General features: G+C 30.9%; 2 protein-coding genes across 2 annotated transcripts; both read right to left on the bottom strand.

Annotated features, from left to right (window-relative positions):
* Positions 1-3,385: 3,385 nt before the first annotated feature.
* On the bottom strand, positions 3,386-5,974 carry LOC123214934 (14-3-3 protein 6-like). Its single transcript, XM_044634962.1, has 4 exons — positions 5,414-5,974; positions 4,197-4,319; positions 3,879-3,995; positions 3,386-3,768 (listed from the first exon to the last, which is right to left on the bottom strand). The coding sequence occupies exons 1-4, from the start codon at positions 5,897-5,899 to the stop codon at positions 3,709-3,711; spliced, it is 786 nt and encodes a 261-aa protein (XP_044490897.1). The 5' UTR covers positions 5,900-5,974; the 3' UTR covers positions 3,386-3,708.
* Positions 5,975-17,529: 11,555 nt separating this feature from the next.
* On the bottom strand, positions 17,530-20,135 carry LOC123215136 (40S ribosomal protein S6-like). Its single transcript, XM_044635207.1, has 6 exons — positions 19,988-20,135; positions 19,798-19,862; positions 19,333-19,390; positions 19,132-19,240; positions 18,401-18,673; positions 17,530-18,014 (listed from the first exon to the last, which is right to left on the bottom strand). The coding sequence occupies exons 1-6, from the start codon at positions 19,991-19,993 to the stop codon at positions 17,776-17,778; spliced, it is 750 nt and encodes a 249-aa protein (XP_044491142.1). The 5' UTR covers positions 19,994-20,135; the 3' UTR covers positions 17,530-17,775.
* Between the last annotated feature and the right edge of the window lie 7,506 nt (positions 20,136-27,641).

Below are 27,641 nucleotides of genomic sequence, written 5' to 3'. Positions count from 1 at the left end.
GCATACCACAGATAATGGAAATATGTTAGTGCTTCATCAAGCCTTACATATTCAAAGCAACCCCTACGAAGACCAAAGGCTCAACATATTTCAAACTAGATGCATCATCAATGGCAAGGTTGTTTAGTCATAGTGGATGATGGAAGTTGTGCTAATGTTGCTTCAATCAAACTTGTGAAGAAGTTAAATTTACCATCCTCACTATACCCCCAACCTTACAAGTTACAATGGCTAAGTAATGGGAATGGTTTACATGTTACAAGGCAAGTACTCTTATCATTCTTTATAGGAAAACATTATGTTGATCAAATTTTGTGGGATGTTATCCCTATGGATCCTTGTCATGTATTGTTGGTAGACTTTGACAATTTGATAGAAGTGTAAAACATGATGGGAGAAAGAATACATATTCCTTTAGGTTTAGGGAAAAATTCATAACCTTAGCTCCTTTTAGCCCTTCATAACTACATCCAACTCTTAAAAGAGTACAAATTAAGAAGGATAATCTATTTTAAAGTGGAAACCAAAATGAGGGAACAATTCAAGGGCATAAGGCAATTTTAGTTCTTTTTGTGGATTTAAGAGCAAATCCTCTTCAACTCAAGGAGGATGATGTGAATTCAAGCTCAAAGTTAGAAACAAATCTTTATTAAGCCCCAACTAAGGTAAAGGATAGCTCAACAAACATTTATTCAACTCATATCTTTTGATGCATATAAAACAAACTCAACTCATTTCAATTGGGCCCTACCTATCTAATCCATGTCAATCTAGATGAAAGAATGTTATGGTTGGGGGACTTTTTTCTAGTGCCTGAGCTGGGACATTTAATGCAACTGGACATATGGCAATCAGCAATAGATTGGCAACTTCCTAGGACACATGGTGGTGAGGCATTGCTTGGAGGAGACACTTGATAGCAATTTGTGAAGGAAAATGTTATAGTTGGGACATTTTTCAAGTGTCCCAACTAGGACATTTAATACATGTGACTTGAAAATATTTAATGGTCATGGCTAAGACATTAAATGCATGACATGTGGCATGTTGAAAATACTTAATGGTCATGACTGAGGCATTAAATGAATGAGTTGAAAATATTTAATTTATATCATGGTCGGACAACTTTACTCAAGATGAATGTCACGGCTAGACCTATGCTCTTTTCTGAGTTATTTTTATTTCCAGAGCACTGAAGGATTAATGCATGACTTGGTCACGGGGAGAGGTACGACTAATATTTTCTTGCTTAAGATTTATTTACAAATTTCACATGTTGTTCATCTTGTAATACATTAATGCATTTTTTGGACATGTTAGTAAATTAAATTTATATTTTTATCATCATCAAAACATTAAGATTCAACATAATCTTTGAAACTTTAGGTTAAAATATTATCTTGTATTTACAAAATTTTTAGTTTTGTAATTAGTATTGAAAATATTATAGGATTTTTAGATTTCAAAAATATGAACTTCAAGTTCATATTTTTTTCATAATTTATACAAGTTTCAGGTTTTAAATAAAATATAGATATTATTAAACAAATAAATATTTTGATAAAATTTGAAACATTGTGCTCATATATATACAAATATATATTCTTGTGATTTTATAAATTTTAAGTTGTAAATTGAATACAATCACTATAATATAAATAAATATTTAAATGATATTTAAGAGTTCGAATTTAGATTTATAATTTTAGAAACTAAATAAATTATGCTGATAATATATTATAAATATAATTATAATAATTTATAATTGTAAATAGAAAGAAAAAATATATAAAATTTTATAATATTAAAAGGGAAGAAACGGAAGAAGCAAATTAAATTGAAAGAGAGAATAATATGAGTATATCTTAATACAAAGGGAGGTGATGCTTTGTATAGACGTCCTCCGACGCCCAAGCAAGAAAAATCTTGCACAATCCAATAAATATTAATTGAGTACACATGTAGAAAACCGCCCATTACGTAACAAATCAGAACATGTAACCCTTTTTGTGAGTGTGTCATTCAGTTGGAAGTAGGTGTCTACTAAACAAAACTTTTATTGTCCGTCCGGGCCCTATCCTTCCTTTAATCCTAAGTAAAGTGAAGTCAAATCAGTGAAATGAACTGCCCAACCTCTTTGTTTGAAGCTTGTCCAAAAGGCTTCACCGACTTTAAAATTTCAGTATTGCTACATCAAATTACTATTTTTTTTTTTAATTAAGAACCCAAAATGACTAATAATCAACCAATAAATATCTTTGTTTTGTTTCAGGATTCTATTCAATAAAAACAGATAATTTCCTCAGTCAACCAATAAAAATTGAAAAATGTCTGTCGATTTGATTATAGATTCTTTTCTATATACAGTTAAGAAAGACTTTATACACAATTAACAAATGGCCCCTCCTTGTACCCATCATTGCAACCACATCAACATTCATCTGAAGTGGCCATTGTTGTCACAAGACAATGTTTAGCCACAACCACAAAAATTCTTAGATTTGTGTCGATAAAACCTTATTTTGGGATTACAGCATTCTGCTTATTCCCTTTTTGTTTTTTTAACTATTATTGTAGTACATATTCAAATTATTAATCGGGTACTTTTAATAGTAGACCTAAAATATTAGATATCCTTGGTACTCAGTTAGAAGTGCATCTTCTAAAGATGAATAGGCCATTAGCGATCATCAATAAAACATAAGATATAACCTTTTTCCCATACACGTCATTCTTTGGATAAGCATCGAATGTTTAGCTAAGAAAATACAACAAAAGGAACCTAAATCGCCGCCCCACTTCAACCAAAAGCTGTTACTCCCACACTGCAATGATAATGAAGGTTGAAAGGGACAAAGTAAAACCTGGGGGGTCCTCAACTGGTCAAAAGTTTCATTATGGTCAAACTTATCATGCGAAGCAAAGAAATGATTCACAAAATTTTTTTCAAATATGAAAAACATTAAGTTGACTCATGAATCTCCTTTTCTCTTGGCTATTAACTTGATGCTTGTAACTGAAACTCAGTAAGTCACAAACCTTGAGCACTTCACAAAACATCCGCAATTGCCATTTACCCATACTTATTTATCTCTTTATACTTATTTGGCTGGCATTTCTCAAATTCTTTCAACCATACTTACCAAGAAAACACAATTCTAATATCTACATCCACCTTATCCAACTTTCCACCTACGCCAATTTTCCAACACAATACAAATGCAGTCATCAAAACCATTCTCCATTTGGCCACAATTTAGTATATTATTGTGACTTAATGGTGTTTGCCCATCCTGCTTCATCAATCCAGAAACAGATCAACTCAAAACACAACCCCGTTTACAAAAATAAAAGGAAATAAAGGCGGAATAATTCGCAGCGCAAATTATGTGTAAACTTCAACTTGCATCAACCTTAGGTACAAGCACGCATCATCCAAATGCTGAGATAATAAATAGCTTGGTCATTAGTTCCTTTATTGCCAAGAAAACAATACAAGAGTAAGCACCCTAGTTGCAATTAAAACCAAAAAAAAAAAAGAAAGAACTCCCAAAGTACAATCACTTAAATACCAATAAATTCCACAACTATTCCAAGATTCATATCAAGGGATGAACTCCTAAAAGTCATAATCGAACCGGCAGTGGGACCAAGCAACTTCTCCAAACAAAAACAGAGAAGTGAAATACTGTTATAAGAATAACGACTTCACTGCTGCTTCTCCTCCTCAGGTTTGGTTGCTTCTTTGATCTCATCAGTTCCATCATCCTATTCAAATGAGAGCAAATTATGAGTAAAATATGCACACTGAAACAGATGGGGCAAATGGCAAAGGGAAAATAAATAGAGCAATAATAATAGAAGAACAAGGTTAACACCTGCATGTCTGAGGTCCACAAAGTGAGATTATCACGAAGAAGTTGCATTATCAAAGTGCTATCCTTGTATGAATCTTCTCCAAGTGTATCCAACTCTGAAATTGCTTCATCAAAGGCCTAACGCCAACATGAAACAATGTAAAATATTATTATTTTTCTTTAGATCTAACCATTAAACTATTCCATATTTTGCTTGTACAACATTGTAGATCAAGAGCTATTCTAATCTATTCATTGCTTGTAGAACGAGGCTCGAAATTCTTTGTAGCATGAGATAAAACACAAGGAAACTTATTTTCAAACTTCAAATTTCCTCACCTGTTTTGCAAGGTTACAAGCTCTATCAGGAGAATTCAGAATCTCATAGTAGAACACAGAAAAGTTCAGAGCCAGTCCTAACCGGATAGGATGAGTTGGAGGCAGTTCAGCATTAGCAATATCCTGCAAATGTGAAATTCAATAAAGGCAGAATTCAATTTCAGAAACAAATCAGAAAAAAAATCCAATAAATATATCCTACACTACGTTTCTTACTTTAAAATTATATGTCAAGATCAGAGAGTGATAAACACATAATTTCAAAATAATCAATAACTTATATGGAAATAATACATAATGCAACTACACTCCAAACATAGTAATGTAAGTGAAAATAAATAAAATAACAGGAAGGCTTCAGACACTCAAAAAGCACCAATTAAACAAAAGAGAAAAAAAAAACTCACAAATATTGTCATCATCACACTACACAATTTGATGTAAATTACCTAACATTCAGAAGAAGTAGAGAATATCATAGATTTCTCAAACAAAATAAAAAAGCAGGGAACCCGCCTTGGATTATTTATTATAAAGAGGTGCAATAATAGTAGGACTGAATAAATTCATCCTCAACTGAATATGTCGAAAAAAGTATTCTACATTAAAAACAAATTAAAAAAAAACAATATACATGTTTTTCCAGCAAAAGCAAACCGATACAAATCAATGCAAGATACTAGACTTGAAAACTGATGAGAAATATATAATATCACTAAATTTTATGGCTCATATCTCATCAAACCAAAAAACTCAATCATGAGCACGGAATAAGATTCTACTACATTTGTGCCTAATACCACCCATTTTTTCATTTCCTTTTTTTTCCCCCAATATTCTATCATACACAGCACTATTAGTCTTCTATTCCCAGCCTATGTTCTTCCTCGTCAACTATAAAACCAGTAAACGTACTAATCAAATAGAAACTCAAGTAAATTCAATCTTCAAAATTATTCCAATAAAATAAGCAATAAAATAAGTAACAAACATTTAAATAGCATCCACCCATCATTTATCCGCAAAAAAATAAGAGACCAGAAAAAGGGTTTGCAGAGGTTAAATCAAGAAGAAAGCTAGTCCTCAATCATCATTCAAAACAATTCACAAAGAAAAAAACCGAAATGCAATGTCCACAACAGTTCAATAATAATAATTGAAAAAACAAACAAAAGACAAATTCGAAAATAAAAAGCGGATCAAAAGACAACAAACACCTGCGCGGCTTTATAGGCGTTGAGAGTATTCTCAGCGGCGACTTTCCTATCATCGGCAGTCTTAAATTCGGCCAAGTAGCGATGATAATCTCCCTTCATCTTCAAATAAAACACCTTAGAATCGGAAGAAGATGCTGATGGAACCAATTTATCATCCAACAATTTCAAGATCCCACCACAGATCTCCGTCAATTCAGCCTCAATCTTGGATCTGTAATCACGAATGAGCGACACATGGTCCTGGTTGCCACGCGACTCCTCCTTCTGCTCAATGGAGGAGACGATGCGCCAGGAGGCACGTCGAGCCCCGATGACGTTCTTGTAGGCGACGGAGAGGAGATTACGCTCCTCGACGGTGAGTTCTTCAGTGGAGGCAACGGAATCGACAACCTTTTCCATGTATTGAACCATCTCCTCATAGCGCTCGGCCTGCTCGGCGAGCTTGGCCATGTAGACGTTTTCGTCGCGGGGAGATGGGGCAGCCATTTTTGTCGTTAAAGTTGTTTGGGAATTTGTGGGAAAGAAAGAGAGAGTTATAACGGGGGGGTAAGAATGGGTTAAAGAGAATTAGGGATTTATAGGAGGCAGGGTAACGGTGGAGACATCTAAGCAATGGACCCCACCTAATTACATGTATCACAAGAGACGTACAATTACTTTTGACTTTGGTTCTGTTCTAACCCACCCACGCCCTATTGAGTTTTTTTTTTTTTTTTTAGTTAGGCATAAATTCTTCTTGGTAGCAGCTAAAGAGTCATTTTCGTCCATTTTTAACAAATATCTACTAATAAAATAAAATTTTAAAATTTTCAATTTTCAATTTAAACCAATATAATACATATCTTAAAAGAGGTCGGGTTGGCTTGTTTCGCGGCTTAGACCCATAATTGTAACGGGTCATATCGGAGCTTTAGGACAAAGTCTATTGTTTGACCTCTAAAAAAAATATTAAAAAATAACAATAATAAAAAAATTAATAAAATATTTTTAACAATTAAAAAAATATATTATAATTTTATGAGTTGGTTTGCAAAAATACACATTCTGGCTCAATCCACTTGACTCATCAATTAACGGGTCTAATCCCTAGATATAATGGGTTGCACCAAAGTTGGATCAGCACAACCCACCGTCATTTCTATAATATAATATGTAACAATTGAAATCTATGTTTTAAATAAGTGAATATTTTAAATCAAATTAAATTAAATACAATTACATAAGTTCTATAGAATTTTTTTTTTGGGTTAAAGAACTATTTTTCACTCAAATTTTAATGCAAAGATAAATATATAGTTATGAATTTGAAAGACCTAAATACCTACTCATAAGTCAATATTTATTAAAATTTTCAGTTAAAGTGAAGGATAAAATTATTATTTTGTTTTAAAAACTAATAACTTTACCTTTATCTAAAATTTTTTAATTTTGAAGAATCACATTCCACCCTCCCCCCCCCCCCCCCCCCGACATAAGGTTTCCATTTTTTTTCATTTCAACCGTCCTCTTCAACTTCATATTATTCAAAAAATCGGTGACCTCTCCCTTTGTCGATTGTTGCTTTTCTCTAGCGCTCGAGCTACCCTCCAAGGATCAAACTGACATCGACCGTTTCTCCTCCATCAAGCAATGTCTCAAAGATACCCTTTGGGAGATCTCTAGGACATCGCGCAACAAAGGAGAAACGATCGACGTGAGCTCAGTTGCCAAAGGGTAGCTTAAGCGCCAAAGAGAAGCAATGACCGACAGAGGAAGAGGCTGTTGGTTTTTTGAATAATATGAAGTTGAAAAGGGCGGTTACATTGAAGTTTTTAGAAGTTTAGGGGCATGACTGAAATGGAAAAAAGATGAAACTTAGATTTGGGGGATGTAACTTTTCAAAGTAAGAAAACTTTACATAAAGATAAAGTTGTTAGTTTTTAAAACCTAGGAGGGAAATAAATGAATTATATTTTTTTAATATTATTATTAAAATAACGATTTTACCTTTCACTCTATCAAAAAATTTTAATAAAAATTAGCTCATGAGTGAGTATTTGAGTTTTTCAAACCCCACGGGTGTGTATTTTTCTTTCTATTAAAACTTGGGTGGAAAATAGTCCTTTGGGCAATGTTTTTGAATTATAATTTGCATAACTAGAGGTATACATAAAATGATTTAAATTGTAAAACCAAATCAAACCATTTGAATTCGAGTTTTATGGTGGTTTAGGTTAAAAAATTAGTGTGTGTGTGTGTGTGTGTCTTAGCGGAACATATTTTGCATGATTGACATAAATTATATTTTATTTAAAATATAAATCATCAATAACAATATATTTTCTAATTTATTTTTATGTAAGAATAATTTGTATGGTAGTGTATAAACTATTAGAAATTTTCTTATATAAACTAACATTGATTATATTTTTTATTTAATAAAACTCGATAATTGAATAGTTCATGCTAGTATGTAAATAAACTTAAATAATCAATAAAAATAAATCTAATATATTTAAAAATTATAACTTGGATGAACATTTTAGTATGAATCTTTAGGGTATTAGACCTTTGATAAGAGGCTCAAGTAATTTGTTTTATAGATTGGTTAGGTATCTATTCCAAAATCTCATTATTACAGCTTTATCTATTGAAAATGATCATAAAAGAGGCTTCAAGAATAAAAAACTAGTCATAATAAACTTTCATGTTTAGATGATTCTTAAAGGTTTTTGATATTAAAATTGCATATTATTTCAATTATTCTTATATCTTTAAACTTTAATTTAGTAATTTTTATAACTTATATGTAGATGATGTGAAACTAAGGTTACATGATTTTATTAAGTTTACGCAAAAATAATTCTTACATAAAATTATATTAAAACATAATAATAATAATACAAAATATTTTTACTATCAGAAAATTTTACATTAAAAAAATAAAATAATTAATTCAAAGTTAAAAATTTACAATTAGTTTGCGTACCTCTACATAAACATGACATCAAAATATAATGTATTTGTTATCAAAGAAAAAGAAAGGAATATATTCTTACTTAATTATAAAAAACATATTAATAAAAATTGAATATAAAAAGTATGTCATTACAAACCAAGATTTAAAATTTTCCTATATCATACATTGACAAACACATTTTTCATTATGCTTTGTTTTATTTTTATAAGCCCAAATCGTAAATTAAACTAGATCAAATCGTAATTTTTTAGTTTAGTTTAATTCGAAAACTGAATAATTATATAATGCAGTGGATTGACCTATTGAAGACCTATAGGAGCCACCCAGGGGACTTTGAATTGTGATTGTGGCTCTTACCATCCCAATGAACCAGGATAACTTATGAGTCTTAGTAGTAATCACTACACCCTTACCTACGGACATTTCTAGTTATATATAACTAATTTAAAATATTATGGACGCAAGTAGTTCAATAAGATTTGGTGACTATTAGACATGATATGACGGTGACTTGTTTATTTAATTTATAGTGACATTTTAGATTTCGGACGCTAAAAAGTTTCTCGTTTGGAATTGATTAATCAAATGTGATGTGTTGACTTCTTTGCTCGTATAAAAACCAATCAATTATCCATAAATATTAATAGAACGTATAATTTTCAATTTGATTCATTAATCTAATATAATATAATACAAAAAAAATATCAGATTAAAATTAAAATTTTTTAACACAAAATTTATTTTAAATCAATCTAACATGACGCGAAATTAAATTATTTAGTATTAGAATTTCTATGAAAGTAACTCAATATAACACAAATTGATTTGAATATTTTAAAGAAATGTTGTTTTAATAAAATTTATTAGAGATAAATTATTGAACTGTTAAAAAACAATATCAATAACAACTAAAAGTTTTATATATTACATATAATTATATCTTTATATAATTATGGTTACTCATTTTATTATTTATTTTTATTTAAATATTTTATTTTATTATTAAATAATAAGAATTTGATTTGATTAGTTAGATGTATTTTAAAGTATTTACTCATATTATAATTACACATTGTATCTTTATAATAAGAATTTGAAATATTTATATATTACATATAGTTGTATCTTTGTATAATTATAATTGCTTATATTATTTTTTATTTGTATTTAAATATTTCATTTTATTATTAAATAGTAAGAATTTGATTTAGTTAATCAAATTATTAACGTATTTTAAAAGTCTTAGTATGTAAGTTTTTAGATATTTGTTAATAAGACAAAATGTTATATTATGTGTTTTATTAATAGTAAGTTTGAGTAATTGGTAAAATAATTAATACCATAAAATACTTTTAAGAGTGAAAATAAGAGATAATATTGAGTCAATTTGGGTCAGATCGAATTGTTTCAAATATTAAAGAGTTGGGGTAGGATTAAAACATTTTGACACATTTTTAAATCGGATCAAATTAGAGTTAAAGATCTATGATATAAAACTTAAATTGACATGATACGAACTATTAAGTCTAAATATTAACATGCGTTTCTTTAATATATAAATTTAACCATAATTTACCGGGAAATTAATTAAAATTGGCACCGAATTTGCCGTCTAAACCTTTTTTGGCAAGATTTATCAACTTTTACCTTTTTAAGTAAATGAAATTTTTTATTCCAAAAATACCTTTCATCTTATTTCTTTTCATTTATAGCAGTTTTCACATATTAAACTTTTATATTTCAGAGTATACGGATTAAGCTTAATTTTTCCGTAATAAATAAGATTTACAGATGAAAAATAAATTAATTTAGGATATAATAATTTATATTTATATACTTTTATACCTTTACAAAATGATGACCATAAAACGGTGTGTTTTTTTGAGCTGATGCAAAAATGTGCGAAAATGTAAAAGGTGCGTGAAAATGCGAAGGGGCGCATGAAACTCTGAAGGGGTGCATGAAAATATGAAAAGGATGCGTGAAATCGTAAAGGGATGTGTAAAATCGTAAAAAGGTGCATCAACTTTGAAGGGGTGCGTCAACTCCAAAGGGATGCGTGAAATCGTAAAATGGTGTGTCATTCTCTTAAGGGGTGTGTGCATGCAAAAAAGGGTTTGTGAAATCTTAAAAGAGTGTGTCAGCTTCTGAAAGGGGTGCGTTAACCTCTGAAGGGGTGCGTAAAACTATGAAGAGGTGCATAATAATAATAATAATTATTATTATTATATAATATAATATATATTATATTATATTATTAATATAATATAATATATATTTTTTATATTCTCACACATCTTTTTATAATCTACGCACCCCTTTTATATTTTACACACTATTTTTATATTTTCACGTACCCGTTTATATTTTAATGCACCCGTTTGTATTTTGACACACCCGTTTGTATTTTTACGTATCTATTTATATTTTCACGCACCCATTTGTATTTTCACGTACCTATTTTATATTTTTACACAACCGTTTGTATTTTTACGCCCCCCTCATTTGTATTTTTATGCACCCGTTTGTATTTTTATGCACCTGTTTGTATTCTTATGCACCCGTTTGTATTTTCACGTATCCGTTTGTATTTTTATGTACCTGTTTCACACACCCTTTCACATTTTTAAGTACCCCTTCACATTTTTACACACCCCTTCATAGTTTTACGCACTCCTTCACATTTTCACTCACCCTTTTACACTTTCATACATTTTCGCATCCTTTCAGAAAAATGCACCCTTTCGAAAAAACACACACCCTTTGATGCACCCCTTTAGCATTGCCGCACTTTTTGACACACCCCTTTAGCGTTGCTGCACCCTTTCACGCACCCTTTCAGCATTATTGTACCCTTTCATGAACCCTTTTTAGAAGCTGATGCACCATTTTAAGATTTCACACATGCCTTTATGCATGCACGCACCCTTTAATTATAATTATTATTTTATATTTTTCAAGTATGGGTAATACACATATTAAAGGTTAGTGATTTTTTTCAACATGTAATTACACGTATGTATGATGTGCATGGTGGGACTTTTTTTATATTTTCTTTTATAAGGGGTTATTGATGTTTTTCTGTTTGAGGGTAATTAATATTTTTCGCATAAGTATTTTGTAATTTTTTTTTCAAATTTTTGGTCCTTTTTTAATCGATTTATTATATTTTTGGTATATAATGTAGCTTCCAATCATAAAAGAAAACATGAATTACTCATTGGAATTAAGAGATTTCTAGCATTGCATTAGTTTAAAGTGCAAGTGATGACAAAGGGCCATCGTGATGTGATGGTTAAGATTTGATTGACCTTGACAAATGTGTAGAAGAAACTTTTCAAAATTATGTGTTTTATAAAGTTTTTAGATTTATTCGAGACCCAATTCAATAATGTAGTAGTATATTCCGATTGGTTGAGAGAGATTGTCAAGAAAAACTCTAGTTAGAAGTTTTGGTTTAGATTGAACCAGGTTGATGTCAAATTCAAACCATACAAGTTGTCCTTATGATGGGACTTTAATTCAACCATCAAATCGAGATGCAACATTATCCTTTTGCTTTAGCCGACAAAAGATATGGAAAACATATTTCAATAATAATGCATCAGTCAATTATATCGACACTATTAAAATGACTTTATTTATTTCATACACATCAAATTATTGGGTATAGATAACCATGGGATGATTACTAAGGAGGTGCTACAACTCATCGATCACATAGATTTATGTAAGACCCACATGTATCATTGAGGGTAAAATATTTATTTGTAATTATAAATGTTGACTTTGTAGATCGTGGATCGAGGCTAAAGACAAAATAGGAACTATAAAAGTTTATTTCATGTTATTACAAACTAAGTGTTTATCACTGACATTTTTCTATTTTGTTTGTTTTGCAAGAAATAAGACTGAGTGATGCATGTAGTGTAAGGTTTTGATGGGTGTGGGTAGCTGAGGGTGTTTATATCAATTTATATTTTTATCTATTTCATGTTTTTCAACATATTTTATATTTGATGATTTACAATGAATTGTGAGTGTTTCATTTATTTGTAATAGAGACATTTTTTGAACGTTTTCTGCAGTGTTTAAAAAAATGGTATTTTGGTCTTTTTATTAATAAATTTAATTTATTGTTTTCATTTTTATTTAAAAGATTGCTCTTATAATCAATATTAGTCATACTTCTTTTTGGAGGGTAAAACCTTTTGAAGGGGGATGTAACAATTTAACTTCTACTTGCTAGGTGTACGAGTATGGAAAATGATATATAAATCCGTCAATGATTCAGTTAGTTGTTTGTTCAAGAAGGTAAAACCTATCCAAAGGAAGATCCCCCTCATGCATTCGTATAGTTTAATAGGGTTTTCACTAACCTTCCAAGTAATTGTGTTGTTTATTTCTGTTAATGTATATTTATGTAATAATATGTTAAGTTTCTCTTATTAACAATATTTTTTTATTGTAGGATTGGACTTACAAGACAACTGAATCCTTGGAAGACTTGGCAAAAATGAGGTTGCTTATGGTGATACCTTAAATGTTAAAGTGGCACACTAAAGATGTTCTAGATTGGGATGATGTCAACATCATATTCAAAGAAGATGTCATAAATGACTCCACATGAGTAATTTATTTTTATTTTATAGGTCAATATTAAAATTTTAACTAATGGATAACTATGAACAAAAAAATGTTAACTTTTTGTTGGCAGCTACTTTGTTAGACAAGGGCAAACAGTGGTACACATGCACCATAAACTAAATGGGCATGGTCAAGGCCCATTTGACATCTTTACCATCATCTCTGAATACGGGTCTTTCTATTGGTGATAATGATTTACCACCCACATACAAGGTTAAGACAGACCTTGCTCCATCAACAACAGTATGAGCCTACCACCTTTTGAGGGTTTGCATCATACTTTTGCAATGTTTAGGGAGCACATACATGGATATGTTGACACCTTCATAAGTTAGTGTAGGAATCCCATAAGCCCAAATGACAAAAATTACAATAGAATAAAGGGCTATAATATTATAAATTCCGAATTCTTATTGATTAGGATGAAAGATTAAATAAAGAAACCTTAAAATGAAAAAGATTTAGGACAAACCTTTGATTGGAGGCCCTGCCTCTTTGAGATCTTTCCCAAATAAATTCACACTTTCTCCACAAAATAACGAGGCTCCTATTCATCCATACATAGGTGCCAAGACTCCACAAACAATAGTAAAGTTGAATGGGGTTTGCACAAATGATAGTTTGTTGCCTAGGTTGAATGAATTTGATGAAAAGTTAGAGAGAATATTATTTCTTTCAATCACTTGGTTGGTTAGGCATTTTAGTTTAATAACAAAAATTTGATTTATATGAAAAATTTAGTTTGTCAACTATAGGTCAATTTCTTTCAGCCCCTAACTTTTAAGTTATTACCATTTGGCCTTATATCATAATTTCTTACAACTAGATCCAATAATGTGTTCTAAATCCATTCATGAGGAAATGAACATGTAACACCCATTAATAGAGGTCAACATCATATCATACAAGATGTGATTCACTTTATTTATAACAACACAAAACTTTTAATCTTGACAAATAACCTTCAATCATGTGTGGCCCATAAGGGGTTTATTATATTAGTAATGAATAGATTTACGATTAACCTACAACTAACCATCCTTTTGTTCATAAACCATAAACGACCTTTAACAAAACCATATGTCTACCTAAATAATAGAGACTTATCGTAAAATGAATTTTGCCTTTTAATAGTACTATTACTATACAATTGAATCTTTTTATTAACTAATATCTCATTAAGGTTAAGACTCAGAATTAGTGTCAATCTTAAATCCTCTTGCCCTTATAATTTAACTTCCAAAGTAATGATCATTTATTATTGGACTTGATCCAACCTAATCCTAGATATTATTGGAGTAGGGCCTTGTTATTTTGACTTAGGAAGCAAAATTGGATAAGTATAAGTATCACGTAATCTCTCCTTCAATTATGTGTCAACCTGATGAAGTCTTTCAATATAGGTATTACGTAATCTCTCCTTAAATCATACGTATAATAATACCCTTGATCCAAGGGCAATGAGGTTTTAATCTAGAAATTTATAATTTTCCGTTTTTTATATGTTTTTGGATGCTATAAAATCATTTCGATTCCACCCTTAACATTTGGGTACTTGCATTTTGGCCCTTAAACTTTTGAATTCTTTCAGTTAGACTTAACAATATGTCTAATATTTTTTCCCAAATATTATGACACATCAACATATACCTAAATTCACCACATTCAAGAAAAACCCGAGATGACTCACTCTTTATGTAATAAATGCTAACCTCATGAGTCATAACAAACAATTTATTATTGTGTTTGACCCATAGATTCTCTCGTAAGTTACTAGTGAATAAAATCTCGATTAATCTACAATTAATCATATTTTTATTTATGAACTATAAATAGTTTCTAATAAGACATTATGGTCACCTCACTAAATAAAAATTAATATTAAAATGATTACACCTTTCAATGGCATAATTATTATGCAATCAATCTTTTCATCATATTAGTATCTCATCAAGACTGACACACATCAATAATGTCTACCTTAATTTCCTTGACTTCATGATTTGACTTTTGAAGCAACACTAGGTATTATTTGATTCGGGCATCGACCTTAATCCCATTGTAACCACATATTTAATTGATTGTAGTCATTTGTTAAATAACAACACAAAAAATCTTCTCCCATACTTAGGAGTGATAAATCATTTTTTGATCTACCACACCTTACTATAATTCTCGATAGTGAACTACTGCTTTGATAACCCTAAGAAAAAAGTTACGTTAGGTTAGTGTCAAACTATACTGATTGGTAAACAAATCATTTTAATGATCTCAAACCTAAGGATTATATGCATTACTATCTATTAAATGATTTATTTCAAGAACACTAAGGTTATGATCTATGTGGAATCCTCTAACATGTCAATCTAGTAAACATGTAATCAATTACACCTATGTGTTACACTAGGGTGACATCAAAAAGATTTTTCGCTACCACTCAATTAGGTTTATTTGTGCTCTTGATTTTTATAATACTACGGCTGCATACACTTCTTGATAGAACATATTACAATTAAGTTATATGTTAATCACCTCGTTTATCTAAGGACATTCATCATAAATATTTAAGTATACGTGTGTGTGTATATATATATGCAATAATTAATGACGAATTGAAAACTTTATTATTAATTAAAGATGATACATTATTTGGATGGAAGTAAAAAATTAGTCTTTGACAATTGACTTTAGAGCATTTACTCTAACATCATACTCCTATGGTGAAGAAGAGATGGCTCATCCATTGCCTATGCACTTATCCTTTGAAATCGAGAATGTAATAGCTTTAATTCTTTTAAAGGCGATGACAAATCGTCATATGATCGAATATTATTTTATTTTTAATTTAAAATTATTTAATTATATAGTAATATAATACCTTTTATATACAAATTGATACATATGGTTTATACGTAGTTTTACCAGTGAAGTTATAACTTTCCTACTTTTTTTATTCTAAAAGAATCTCTTACTTAAATAAACCTCCATTCAAATTTTCGTGATATATTTCTTCTATCATTTTTTTTTTTTCATTTTGATTTTCCTCCCTAAAATCCTATGCTTGGGTGGGTACAATCAGAAGTCGTCTTGCTTGAGCTGCTTATTTCATGGAAACCTCCACTGGAATTATTTCAGTAGATATTATTTATTTTAAAAGCATAAAAATTCTTATTCATCCATCTCCATTAGCTGAATAAAAACTTATACAAAAAACTAGACGCGTAAATTGAGCCAGATCAAATTGAGGCTAAACACGAAGCATAAAAAAAAAACACGACACAAAAAGACTCGATATGATACTGTAACGTGCCGCACTAGGCCCATGGGCTTATTGGGTCAGACCTCTAGCTTTAATATTAAGTCTATAGACTGATCTGACTTGACCCAATACTATTTTAAAATAAAAATAAATCTTTTTTTCTTATTTTTACCTTGTGTGCTTCCTTCTGCCATGTGGCAAAAACCTTGGCCTCTTTAATTATTTTAAAAAAAAAATTTAATTAATTAATTTTTTTTTGTCTTTATAAATCTATTTAATTTTTCTTCATTTTTACTTTTATTTACAAATCTCTCAATCTCAATTATTTCATTATATTTTCAATCTCATTTTCTTTCATCAACTCTCTTTAAAAAAATATCTGAATTCAAAAATAATAATTTTTTATGTTTATAATTTTATTTTTATTTTATCATTACAAAATATTACAAATGGATTAAGTATCAAATGAATTCAATTTATTTGTATATTATCATATTATATATTTATTTATGTTTTATAATTTATACAATATGTAAATTAATTTATTTATATTATGTTATCAATTTATAATATTTTTCATCATGTAATCATAACATTCCTCTACCATAAATGAGAGATTATAAATAAAATATTCGAAATACTATCATTGATTTTAATAATTGAAAAATAATTTTGTATTTAAAAATTTTAAATAAATTTTTTTAAATATTGATTAAATGGGTCAAGCCTACCTATTTAAAACCCAGCTCGACCAACTTCAAGCCTAATCCGATTTAAGGCTCATTATTATATAAGTCGAGCCTTAGACTTTTATATATTAATGAGCCAACCTAACCCAAAAACCTATTTCTGTTTGGGCTTCAGGCCCAACTCATTAGCCTAATGGGCCGAGCCAGAGCTAACTTAGCTGGGCCGGCTCATTGACACCTCTGCAAGAAACCAATCATCTATCCCGATTTGTATAAATATGTGCATACAACTTATTTATTCATATAATTTTATTGATAAAAATAACTACTACCAAAGCCTCCATACAAGAATATACATACATACGTAGTAAACAAACACACAACATATACATCAGTTAATCTCAACAAGAATTTTAGAGGCATAACATTACTCTACACAGCCAATCACCCAGTCTTTGTCGGAATTAGGTCGAGTTGGTATCATTCATAATCCTCACATTCATCTTTCATATTCATAAGCTAAATATTGCAATCAAAGGCTCATATCCAAACAGATCAAATGTTGGTCACCAAAAACAGATATATCAATTTTGTAGAACCAAAAGGTACCCCCAAAGCACTAAACTCCAAACCAAAAGGTGGTATACTAGAGGTTAACCTAATAGCAAGCACAAAATATTTGAACCAACATTTGACTTCTGAAACATAAAATTAATGCCAACATTTGCTAAAATACTTTCAGAGCAAGCTGGAAAACTACCAAAAACTGAATAGTGACATATACGATCACCGAAAGCATAAAATCGGTTTATGCAGCAACAGATGGCTTTGAAGCAGCAGAAAGCTTGGATCTTCTTTTTGCCAAGCTCTCACTACGACGCTCCCTCTGCTCCTTCAACCTAGTGGCCAGAAGTTTCTGATACTCAGCTGCATCAGCCTTAGACTTTGCGATTCTCTTCTTCTTCTCAGCAATTCTAGCACGCTTCCTCTGAAGTGTCAACGGAGTAACCAGCCTCTGTATCTTTGGAGCTTTACTGACTTCCTTCCCTGCCAAACCAAACAAATGAAAATAACAATCAGTTCATGTTAGAGACCACATCACTTAATTCACACTATCAAAACTCAGCTCCACAACTATCAACAAAATAATATTACAAGAAAACAGCTACCATACACGTCATTGCATGGCCATCACTATTTCAAAATGAAAAAGAACCAAAAATATAGAACCTCAAATTTATCCACACATTAACCATCAGTCTTGACAGTGTTTAAATGATTCAAATGCAATGTAGATTTACCATTACTACAGAAATATTATTATTTTTATGCAGTAAAAGCTAATTTCAAGGTAAAAAGAAAAAAAGCTAACAACCATTCTATCTAGAATCTTTTTATTAAAAAAATACAATAAATAAAATAATGAACATTACCAGCTTTTGTTGTGAAGGTTCTTCGGTAGGTGTTCACATACTTGCGAACATCATCGTCCTTAGAGAGGTTGAAAAGCTTGCGAATCTTGGATGCCCTCTTTGGACCCCTCATCCTTGGCTTTTCACTATCTGTTAATCCAGGTAGATCATTCTCGCCTTTCTTAACAATAACCAAGTTCAAGACAGAGAGATCCTGACTAACGATGCATCCACGAACAGATTTTCTCCTACGCTCTCCATTGCGCCTTCCATACCCTCTAAAGCATGGGGTTCCTGTTTAAATTGAAGGAGGTAAATCAGCTCATTCAACAGTAAATTTCAACCCAAAGAAACAGAGCAAAATACTCATACCCAAGCTAGACCACAAGAACTTAAGGATGTAATAGGGTTATAACAAAGAAATTCAAACATGTTAATTTTTGAAGAACAATAGGAAATAATCAGGTCATGGAAATAAAGTTCTCACATTATTATAAAATATCTTTCAGATCTAAATGAATGGTTCAAAAAAGTTGAGCAGCATGCACTAGTACAAGAAAAATAATAAATAATGCAGAAATAAAATTCCAGAAGCCATATCAAGAAAATTAATTGTAGACAAATGAAAAACAATTACAACAAAAGATCTTATATCATATTAGTGATTAAATGCTCTACATTATTTGACAAACTTAGCCAATGTTATGATCAAATTCAACCCAACCAAACAAGGTATTCCCCTGTCTACACACCTCTCTGAAGCAAGAGTCTAACACGACCAGGAGTCAGCACTCCCTGCTTCATTGGAAATCCTTGTTTGTCACAACCACCCATGATTTTGAAAACATAGCCCTTGAATTCCTGTCAAACAGGAAATTTTGTATGGGTGAACACATCCATTATGGATATATTTCCAAATTTAAACAACTGAATGAACAATATTAAGTGCATACCTCGCCCAGAGCATCTCCACTGACCTCCTGGGAGATTCTCTTGTCAAAAAAAGCTCGGCTGAAGATCAAAATTTCACTCAATTAATATCAGTATCAATTTTCTCCAATCAATTACTACATAAATTATTCGTAAAGTGTGTCAAAGTTTATTAGGAAACCCATACGTTAAGAAGAAAATATAAGGGCCTCATCACCAACCCATTGATTAAATGCCAAAATAGCATTTAAACGCTCCACAACATGAGATATAAAATCTTAAAATACTTGACGTTATCCATTTTCAACAATTGAATGAACATAAAATAGGGCTTATACATGATTTGCCCTTAATTAAACTATTGAGTGTACACATGGGGCTACAATCATCATTATAAAGCAAAGTTTTCTTACTCGGAAACACAGAAATAAGCCACTACAAATAACAAGATGAAAAATTAAAAAAGGGTATAAAGGCATGAAACTCACAGCTTCTGGTCGTCATCAATCTCCAGCTTCTTCTGGCAGCCAGTGGTGGGGTTTGCAATATTAAACTGCAGAGATTACAGACGATTTTTAATGTTAAACATCTTAAATTTTGAAAAACTAAAAGCAGGAAAAAAAAGATAGCAGAGATTGGGGGTGAGAAACAAAGGCTGATTTGAAGTGAAAAAAGAACCTTCATATTGCATCAACTCAATGTGCTCTTGGTGTTGGTATTGGTGTGGTGCTGCAGCGAGCGCTACCTCTAGAGTAAAATTAGGGTTTTTGATATGAATTTTTATAGATGGATTTCTGGGCTCATGGGCCTTCACTACTGGGCGGTCTATATCTTCCATTATGACGCTTACCAAAGGCCCCTAGATTTTATTAGATGGCTCTTTTTTCTTTTTTTATTTATATAAACCTGCCCGATTTTGTCAAGGCAAAAAAACCCTTTAATATACAGTAATTAGATTCATAATTACTATATTGGATAAATTAGGGTTTCATTATGTTGTGTCTAACTATTCAGATCTTAGCTAGTTAGGCTAAAATATTTTCACATAAGGAATGAAACTCATATTATTTAAACCTTGATTTTTCACAAGAGGACTTTTTCGCTTCAAACCACTCAAACTAACACATAGGGTCGATTTTATTAGATGGCTACCAAGCACAAACTTGTAATAAATTGATAATAAGTAATGACTAATAAGAGTGATGTTCCCTCTAATGGATAGTTTGAGTGACAAAAGAAGACATTTTATATATAAGAGAACATAGATTCAGGTTTTTTTTAATGACATATGAAGATTAAACTCTTAACTTATTTAGTTCAATAGTTGTGAGATCGATCACTAAATCTGCGAAGTATAAGAAACAAATGAGAAAGTTTCAATAATAAGTGAAGGGTGGGCATGCCTTGTATTAAATGAGAGAAGGGTGTGTAAGTATCAAATGCAAAGGGGGGTGTTTATATAGGTATTTTCACCGCCTATCCACTGTCTTTACATTGAATGCACTACGCAAATTTATTTCTTCAAGGGTGGAAAAAACCCCAATGGGATAAAATACCAAAGTAGAAAAATATAATTATTTAATGTTATGTAAAATTGGGTTGAACATATTTAAACTATCAATATAGTACATATTTTGTCCAATATAATATACATTTAAAAAATTTTCCCCTTTTGATGAATACTCGCCCTTTTTATGTCGATAATGTCTTGGTGAATAAATCTGTAAGACTATCATTACATCACATTTGTTTGACATCAATATTTTGACTTTATTAGAACTCATAAGTGTAAAAGAACTTTGACGTTTGGTTTTGTCTCCTTTAATGTATCATCCTCTAATTTGGGTAATACAAGCTACATTATCTTTATATAATAGAAGAAGTGTTTGTTGTGGAAGGAAAACTGTATGTATTTCGAATGTGATGGATGACAAACTATAACCATTTATGAATTCTTGACTGACTTTACAGAAAGCTAAAATTTCTTAATAATTCAAAGATGTTATAACTAAAGTTTGTTTAGTGGAATGTCTTAATATTGTTATGTCATTATATGTAAACATATCTTATCTATGAGTGGGCCTAACCAATATTTAAATATCTAATCAAACTAGGATTTTTAGGAAAACTGATAGAATAAAATAATCTCAAATCTCTAGTTTCATATAAGTAACAGAGTATATACTTGATTTTGTTCCAGTGGCAACAAATTGGTGTAGAGCTAAATCGGGTTAATAAATTTATTTTGAAGGATATATATAGTCTAGTACATTTGACCAAACATAATAAGATACCAATGACTTTAAGATATAATATTTCAAAATTGAGTATTTTTCATCTTCTTCTTTAGGATGAAATAAGTCATTTTTTGGATCAAGATACCAAACAACTATTAGGGTGCTCAAAGGATAAATCTTATCCATATTAAAGTATTTTAACAATTTTTCAATATACGTTGATTGACAAATAAACATTCTATTTGAATTATGCTAAATCTATTGATCAAGACAATATTTTATTTATCTTAAATCCTTAATCTAAATTTTCTTTTTGAAGTGTTCAACTGTTTTTTAGAGCTCTTTAAGAGCCTTAATTAAATTCATATTATTAATATATACTGTTACAATAACAAATCTCGATTATTACCTTTTTATAAAAACATATGAATATATAAAGTTATTCACATAACTCTCTTTTATCAAGTATTCATTGAGTCAAATGTTTCACATTCTTTTAAATTATTTTAATTGTGTAATAATCTTTGTAACTTGAATGGGTATATACCTTTTGAATTGACTCCTTTTGTTTTATGCAATTTAAATATTTCAGGGAGTTCCATATAGATTGCAATATCAAAATGAGATACTGAAATACAGTTATAATTATGATATGAAAATAATGAAATTAAACAAAAATTATTGTGTCAGAACTTTAGATTCATATTTGTCACATATTTGTACAACTTTTAGTTTTTTAATTAATATTTAGAACATTGAGTTTTAAATTATAACATTTAAAACCTTAGTTTTGAGGATGTTTGAGACTTTGTATCCATATTTTTCTAAAATTTTGCAAACTTTAGATTGTATATAGGATACAATTATAATTTGTGTGAAATAACTATAAAGATAATATAAATGTAAATAACCACAATTTGTTTTTTGTAAACGGAAAAATAAAAATTAAATAGAATAATAATAATAACTTAAATGTTAATAACCACAATTTATTTTTAGCAAATGGGAAGATAAAAATTAATTAAGATTATAATAATAACATAAAAGTAAATAATCATAATTTATTTTTTGCAAACGAGAAAATAAAAATTAAATAGGATAATAATTATATAAATATAAAGAATCATAATTTGCTTTTCGCAAATGGGAAAATAAAAAATAAAATAATAATAATAATAGAGACATTTATGGTTTGTATTTTGTAAATAAGACAATATCATAATTAAAATATCTATATTTACATTATACAAATGAAACAATGACATAATTGAAATATCTATGGTTCGTATTTTGAAAAAATGACAATATCATAATTGAAATATCTATATTTACATCACACAAATGAGATAACAATATAATTTAAACATTTACGGTTTGTAATTTGTAAACTGGACAATAATGTCCATGTTTACATTTAACAAACATGACAACAACATAATTTAAATTTTAATGGTATTAAGAGACACATGAGTAGATGATGCCGATAACATGTTGTAAAAGTTATTAAATAACTAAGAATCGAAACGTGAAAAGAGAAAGATGAAGTATAAGAAATGGAGGAGAAATTTTCAATAATAAGTGAAAGATGAGGATTCCTTGTATCAAAATGAGAGAAGGGTGTGTAAGTATCAAATGTAGAAAGCAATGTTTACATAGGCATTTCCACCACCCCTCCATTGTCTTTACATTTAATGCACCACCCAAATTTATTTCTTCAAAGGTCGCTAAAGATTGCTTCACAAGGTGGGAAAATCCAGCACCCAAGCACCCACGTGCAGGAACACCCTGCTCGCCACCACCTCCCGCCACGCACCCACCACAACCACCATGGCCAACGTTCCACCGCCACCACCTTCCACCACCACGGCCACCACGGCCACCTCCCGCCACGCACCCGCCACCCTTCCGCCACACACCCACCGCCGCCCACATGGCCAACCCTCCACCGCCATGTGCTGCCACCACCCACATGACCAACCTTCCACCACCACGGCCATGACCACCTGCCGCCACGCACCCACCACCTTGCGGCCACCACGACAGCCACCACCTGCTGCTGCCACCGCCACATGGCCAACCATCCACCACCACGGCCACGACCACCTGCCGCCACCATGACCACCGCCAGCCGCCCCCATGGTGGTGCCACGGTGTGCCTTCATGGTGGCTTGATGCCGTGCCATGGCTGCTGCACATGGTGCCTGGGCAGTGGCACAGAAGGTGTGTGCCAACATGCATGGTGCCCTGATGTTGTGCCATGGTGCAAGCTTCAAAAGATATATATTTTTGAATCAACTCTTTTTAGATGTCTAAGTTATCAATAAGTGGCATTGTTGATCATCAACTAAAGTATGTAATTCATAGTCTTGCTTAAGTTAGGTTACATCATAAGCTATTAGGATATGATAAGACATGATGTCTATTATGATGAGATATATATGAAACAAGAAAATAAATAGATGAAATTCAAGATTTTTAATATAGTTTAACCCAATGATCGAAATGTTAATGTAGTTCTTAATTGATGTTTAGTGTATCTTGTAAAAGATGGTTACAAGAGATAATGTTAGCGATTGTGTGTTTCTTGTAGATCTCTTTTTGTATATATGTATATTTATCTCTTTTTTTTTCTCTCCTGGTGGTCCTTATGGCTTATGAGAAAAAGTTTTGGTCAAATAGGATAATCAAGTCATAACGCCCCTTTCTAGATGACTAAACTTTGAAGAGAGACATTAATTTTTAGCACTCTTAACTACTTAGCATGAATAAAACTTAATTTGCAGAAATAGAAATAGTCTTTATTTATTGAAATCATAACATCAACATCATTAATATTCACATAAATAGAAGTGCACAGAAAATGTCCCAAACATTGAAAACATTCATAATGTGTGTGTAGCATAAATGTACTAAGAGTCATAACATAATAGGAACTAAATCTTATTAATTTAGACAATCCTCTCATTCTAAACCTTTGCTAATTCATATTATTACAATCGTTATTTACTTATTACCTACAAAACATTAAAGAAAATGGGGTAAGTAATAAACACTCATTAAGTAGGAGACCTTAGACCTTACATTCATTTTCTCTTATTTCATTTTCTTACATATCATCTTACATTCATATCTTATGAAATCCTCATCTAGAGTGCATTTATGGACCCAAACTACAATGATATGAAATGTAATGCATGACTTAAAAAACATTTTAGAATTCAGTGAAAGCTTTATCATAAAACATTTGCTAAAAACTATGATAACTATGTTGATTAGACTAGGTTGAGACAAAGATTTAACACCCTAGCCACATGAGTAACATAGCTCTCGTAGTCTTCCTTTTCATATACACAATAGTATTTGATTGTCATAACATCACAATTAAGGGTGTGCCTTATTTTGGGCATGTGTATAAAGTATCTCACATGTGCTCCCTTGTAACAACCTTATAGAAAACATATCCTTAAAATCTCATGAGAAATCATGTTTTCGTGGGTCTCATAAAACTTTAAAACTCATATGATTGAATCCCACATGTGTAACTACAAGAACACATTTGTAACACCTTATCTTGGGGTTCTGCCCTCCAAGGGAAGATGCTACTCACTTTGATCATATATGCATTATTAATTACATAATAATCATTCTCAAGCATGTGCACGCAAAAGTTAGTTTGAGTGATAAAAGATAACACTTCATGCACAATAAGATATATGTTCAAGTGTCCTCTGGTAACATTTCAAAATTAAATTTTTGACTTACTTGGTTTAGTGGTTGTGAGGTTGATTACTAAACCTGAGTTTAACCTACTTGGTATGGTTGGTTCCACTTCGAAAGGGTGGTCTGGCCCAGATAGAGTTTTTTGTTATAAAAAAAAAAAATTTCCCAAACATGCAATATCTAAAACATGAAACTTACCACTTCCTAAGAGCTTTATAATTTTAGCTTGATTGAATGGTTAGATGATCCAAAAATTGTAAAAGAAGCTCTAACTAGTCATCAATTAGAACAATATATTTTTTGATTAATAATAAAACTTGGGAGTTAGTGCCATTTACCAAGGTTACAAATGTAGTGGGTCACAAATGCGAGTTTAGGATAAAATATAATGTTAATGGTTTGGTACATAAATCAAATGCTATATTAGTAGTTAAAAGGTTCCAATAAACACCCATTTTATATAGAAACTTTCACCCTTTAATCAAACTGAACATTATTAGAATCACCATCTCTTTAGCAATCTCATTCAATTGGAAGATACACCAAATTGGTGTCGACAATGCTTTCTTAAAAGGTGAATTAAAAGTACATGTTTATATGTCACAACATGAAGATTTTATAGATAAGGAGAAACCTAATTTTGTGTGCAAGTTTACTTAGACACTTTATGACTTAAGACAAAAGCTAAGGGCCTAGTTTGAAAAGCTTAAGAAGTTTGTAAATGATTGAGGTTTTGAATCCTAAACATTTGATTCTAGTTTGTTTATCTTAAAAGGAGAAAGAGTGTGTGGTTTATGTTCTTAGCTATGTAAATGATATATTATTCTTAAGACCAAATTCTAGTTTTATACAAGAATTGGTGACTGATTTGAATTCTAATTTTCCCTAAAGAATCTTTGTGAGTTGAACTATTTCTTTAGGTTCGAGGCTTATAGAATTGGGAATTGTTTACACTTGGGGGCAGTCCAAATATGCATAAGATTTGTTAGTTAAACCTAGGATGCATGACCTTATGCCAAACCACTGGTTACGTAAGTTGAATTATATGTTGAGGATAGTGAATTGTTTGACAACGCCAATTTATATTGAAACCCAATAGGAGCATCACAATATTTGACTATGATTAGGTCAAATATCTCATTTGCTGTGAATAAATTAAGTAAATTTCTCAAGGTTCCCATTAAGCTACAGTGGAAAGTTTGTAAAAAAGGGATTATGATATATTAAAGGAACTTTACAGCATGGTCTTATCTTAAAATCTTGATCTTTACCAAAACTTGAAGCCTATAGTGATGCTGATTCGGCAGGAAATGTGGGTGATAGAAAGTCCTCCAGTAGCCATTGTGTTTACTTTGGTGGTAATCTTTATTTAGTGGACTTAAAGAAAGTAAGTCGTGGTAGCACTTTCTTCCATTGAATATAGAGTCGAATAACTTGTTTTTAAAGAAGTTAAATTTTATTGGATAGACAAAGTTGGGGTATGGTGTGATAATCAAGAGTGTTGCTTCCCTCGCATTTAATCTTGTATTTCATAGTTGAACAAACCACATCAAAATAAATGTACATTAATTACATTAAAGCGACAATTGTTGAGAAGTTACCAAATATGAAGCTTCAGTTCGCTGACATTTTGACACAACTATTATCAACAACAAGATCTAAGTTTCTAAGATATAAACTCAACAATTGAGGGAAGAGTTTCAACTACTATAGTGATCTGCATGTCACTGGCAATTAAAAAAACAGCAGCATCTGGTAAAAGAAATGATCTATCAAATTAAGGGAGGACCACAAGAAGCCTTAATGTACCTTACAAGATTAAAATCTAGTAATATTTCTTTTTGTGATAACAATCTTTAGTTCAGTGTTTATGCTCTTCTTGCAAGTCAGTCAATCACTATGTTCAGACTTGAGGGAGGATGTGAGTTCATAAACTAAAAACGTACTCTATTTGAAAATGAGTTACCAAAACTCACCATTTTGGTAACATGTCTTCTCTCAAGTGCTGTGAATGAATACAAAGGAAGATTTGGAGATTTCTTCTATTTATCTTCTTCAATAACAACTCTCAACTCAGAGACATCAATCCAACGGTGATGAAATGAAAATTTTACAGTAAGTGTTATTTTTCATTAGGATTATTGCCAGCTATAAATTCTATTTTCATATATAAATAGTTGTTTTGTAATCTACAGGTATCTTTGAATAGAAAAAGAAGCATTTTCTTGTTCTGGGGTTTCTATTTGGTATCCACAACCTCCATTTGGATGGTTTGGCCGTGAAACCCCGAATATTTTTGTATTCAATAAACATATAAAGGGTGTTTTGAATTTTTGATAAACTTTTATGAAACCCCGAATATTTTTCTTTTTTTT

Source organism: Mangifera indica, chromosome 4 (genome assembly GCF_011075055.1).
Source record: "Mangifera indica cultivar Alphonso chromosome 4, CATAS_Mindica_2.1, whole genome shotgun sequence".
NCBI lineage: Eukaryota > Viridiplantae > Streptophyta > Magnoliopsida > Sapindales > Anacardiaceae > Mangifera > Mangifera indica.
This window is presented reverse-complemented; position numbering and strand designations above follow the sequence as displayed.

What these genes read in the sequence shown, in the direction of transcription:
- LOC123215136 (XM_044635207.1), bottom strand. An exon ending in ATTGATGACGACCAGAAGCT is followed by an intron (nt 19,391 to 19,797) that starts GTGAGTTTCATG and finishes TTTGATCTTCAG; the next exon opens with CCGAGCTTTTTTTGACAAGA. An exon ending in TAGACTCTTGCTTCAGAGAG is followed by an intron (nt 18,674 to 19,131) that starts GTGTGTAGACAG and finishes CAATTTAAACAG; the next exon opens with GAACCCCATGCTTTAGAGGG.
- LOC123214934 (XM_044634962.1), bottom strand. Translation starts at nt 5,899, where the DNA reads ATGGCTGCCCCATCTCCCCGCGACGAAAACGTCTACATGGCCAAGCTC. An exon ending in ACGCCTATAAAGCCGCGCAG is followed by an intron (nt 4,320 to 5,413) that starts GTGTTTGTTGTC and finishes TCACATTTGCAG; the next exon opens with GATATTGCTAATGCTGAACT. An exon ending in TGTGGACCTCAGACATGCAG is followed by an intron (nt 3,769 to 3,878) that starts GTGTTAACCTTG and finishes TCATTTGAATAG; the next exon opens with GATGATGGAACTGATGAGAT.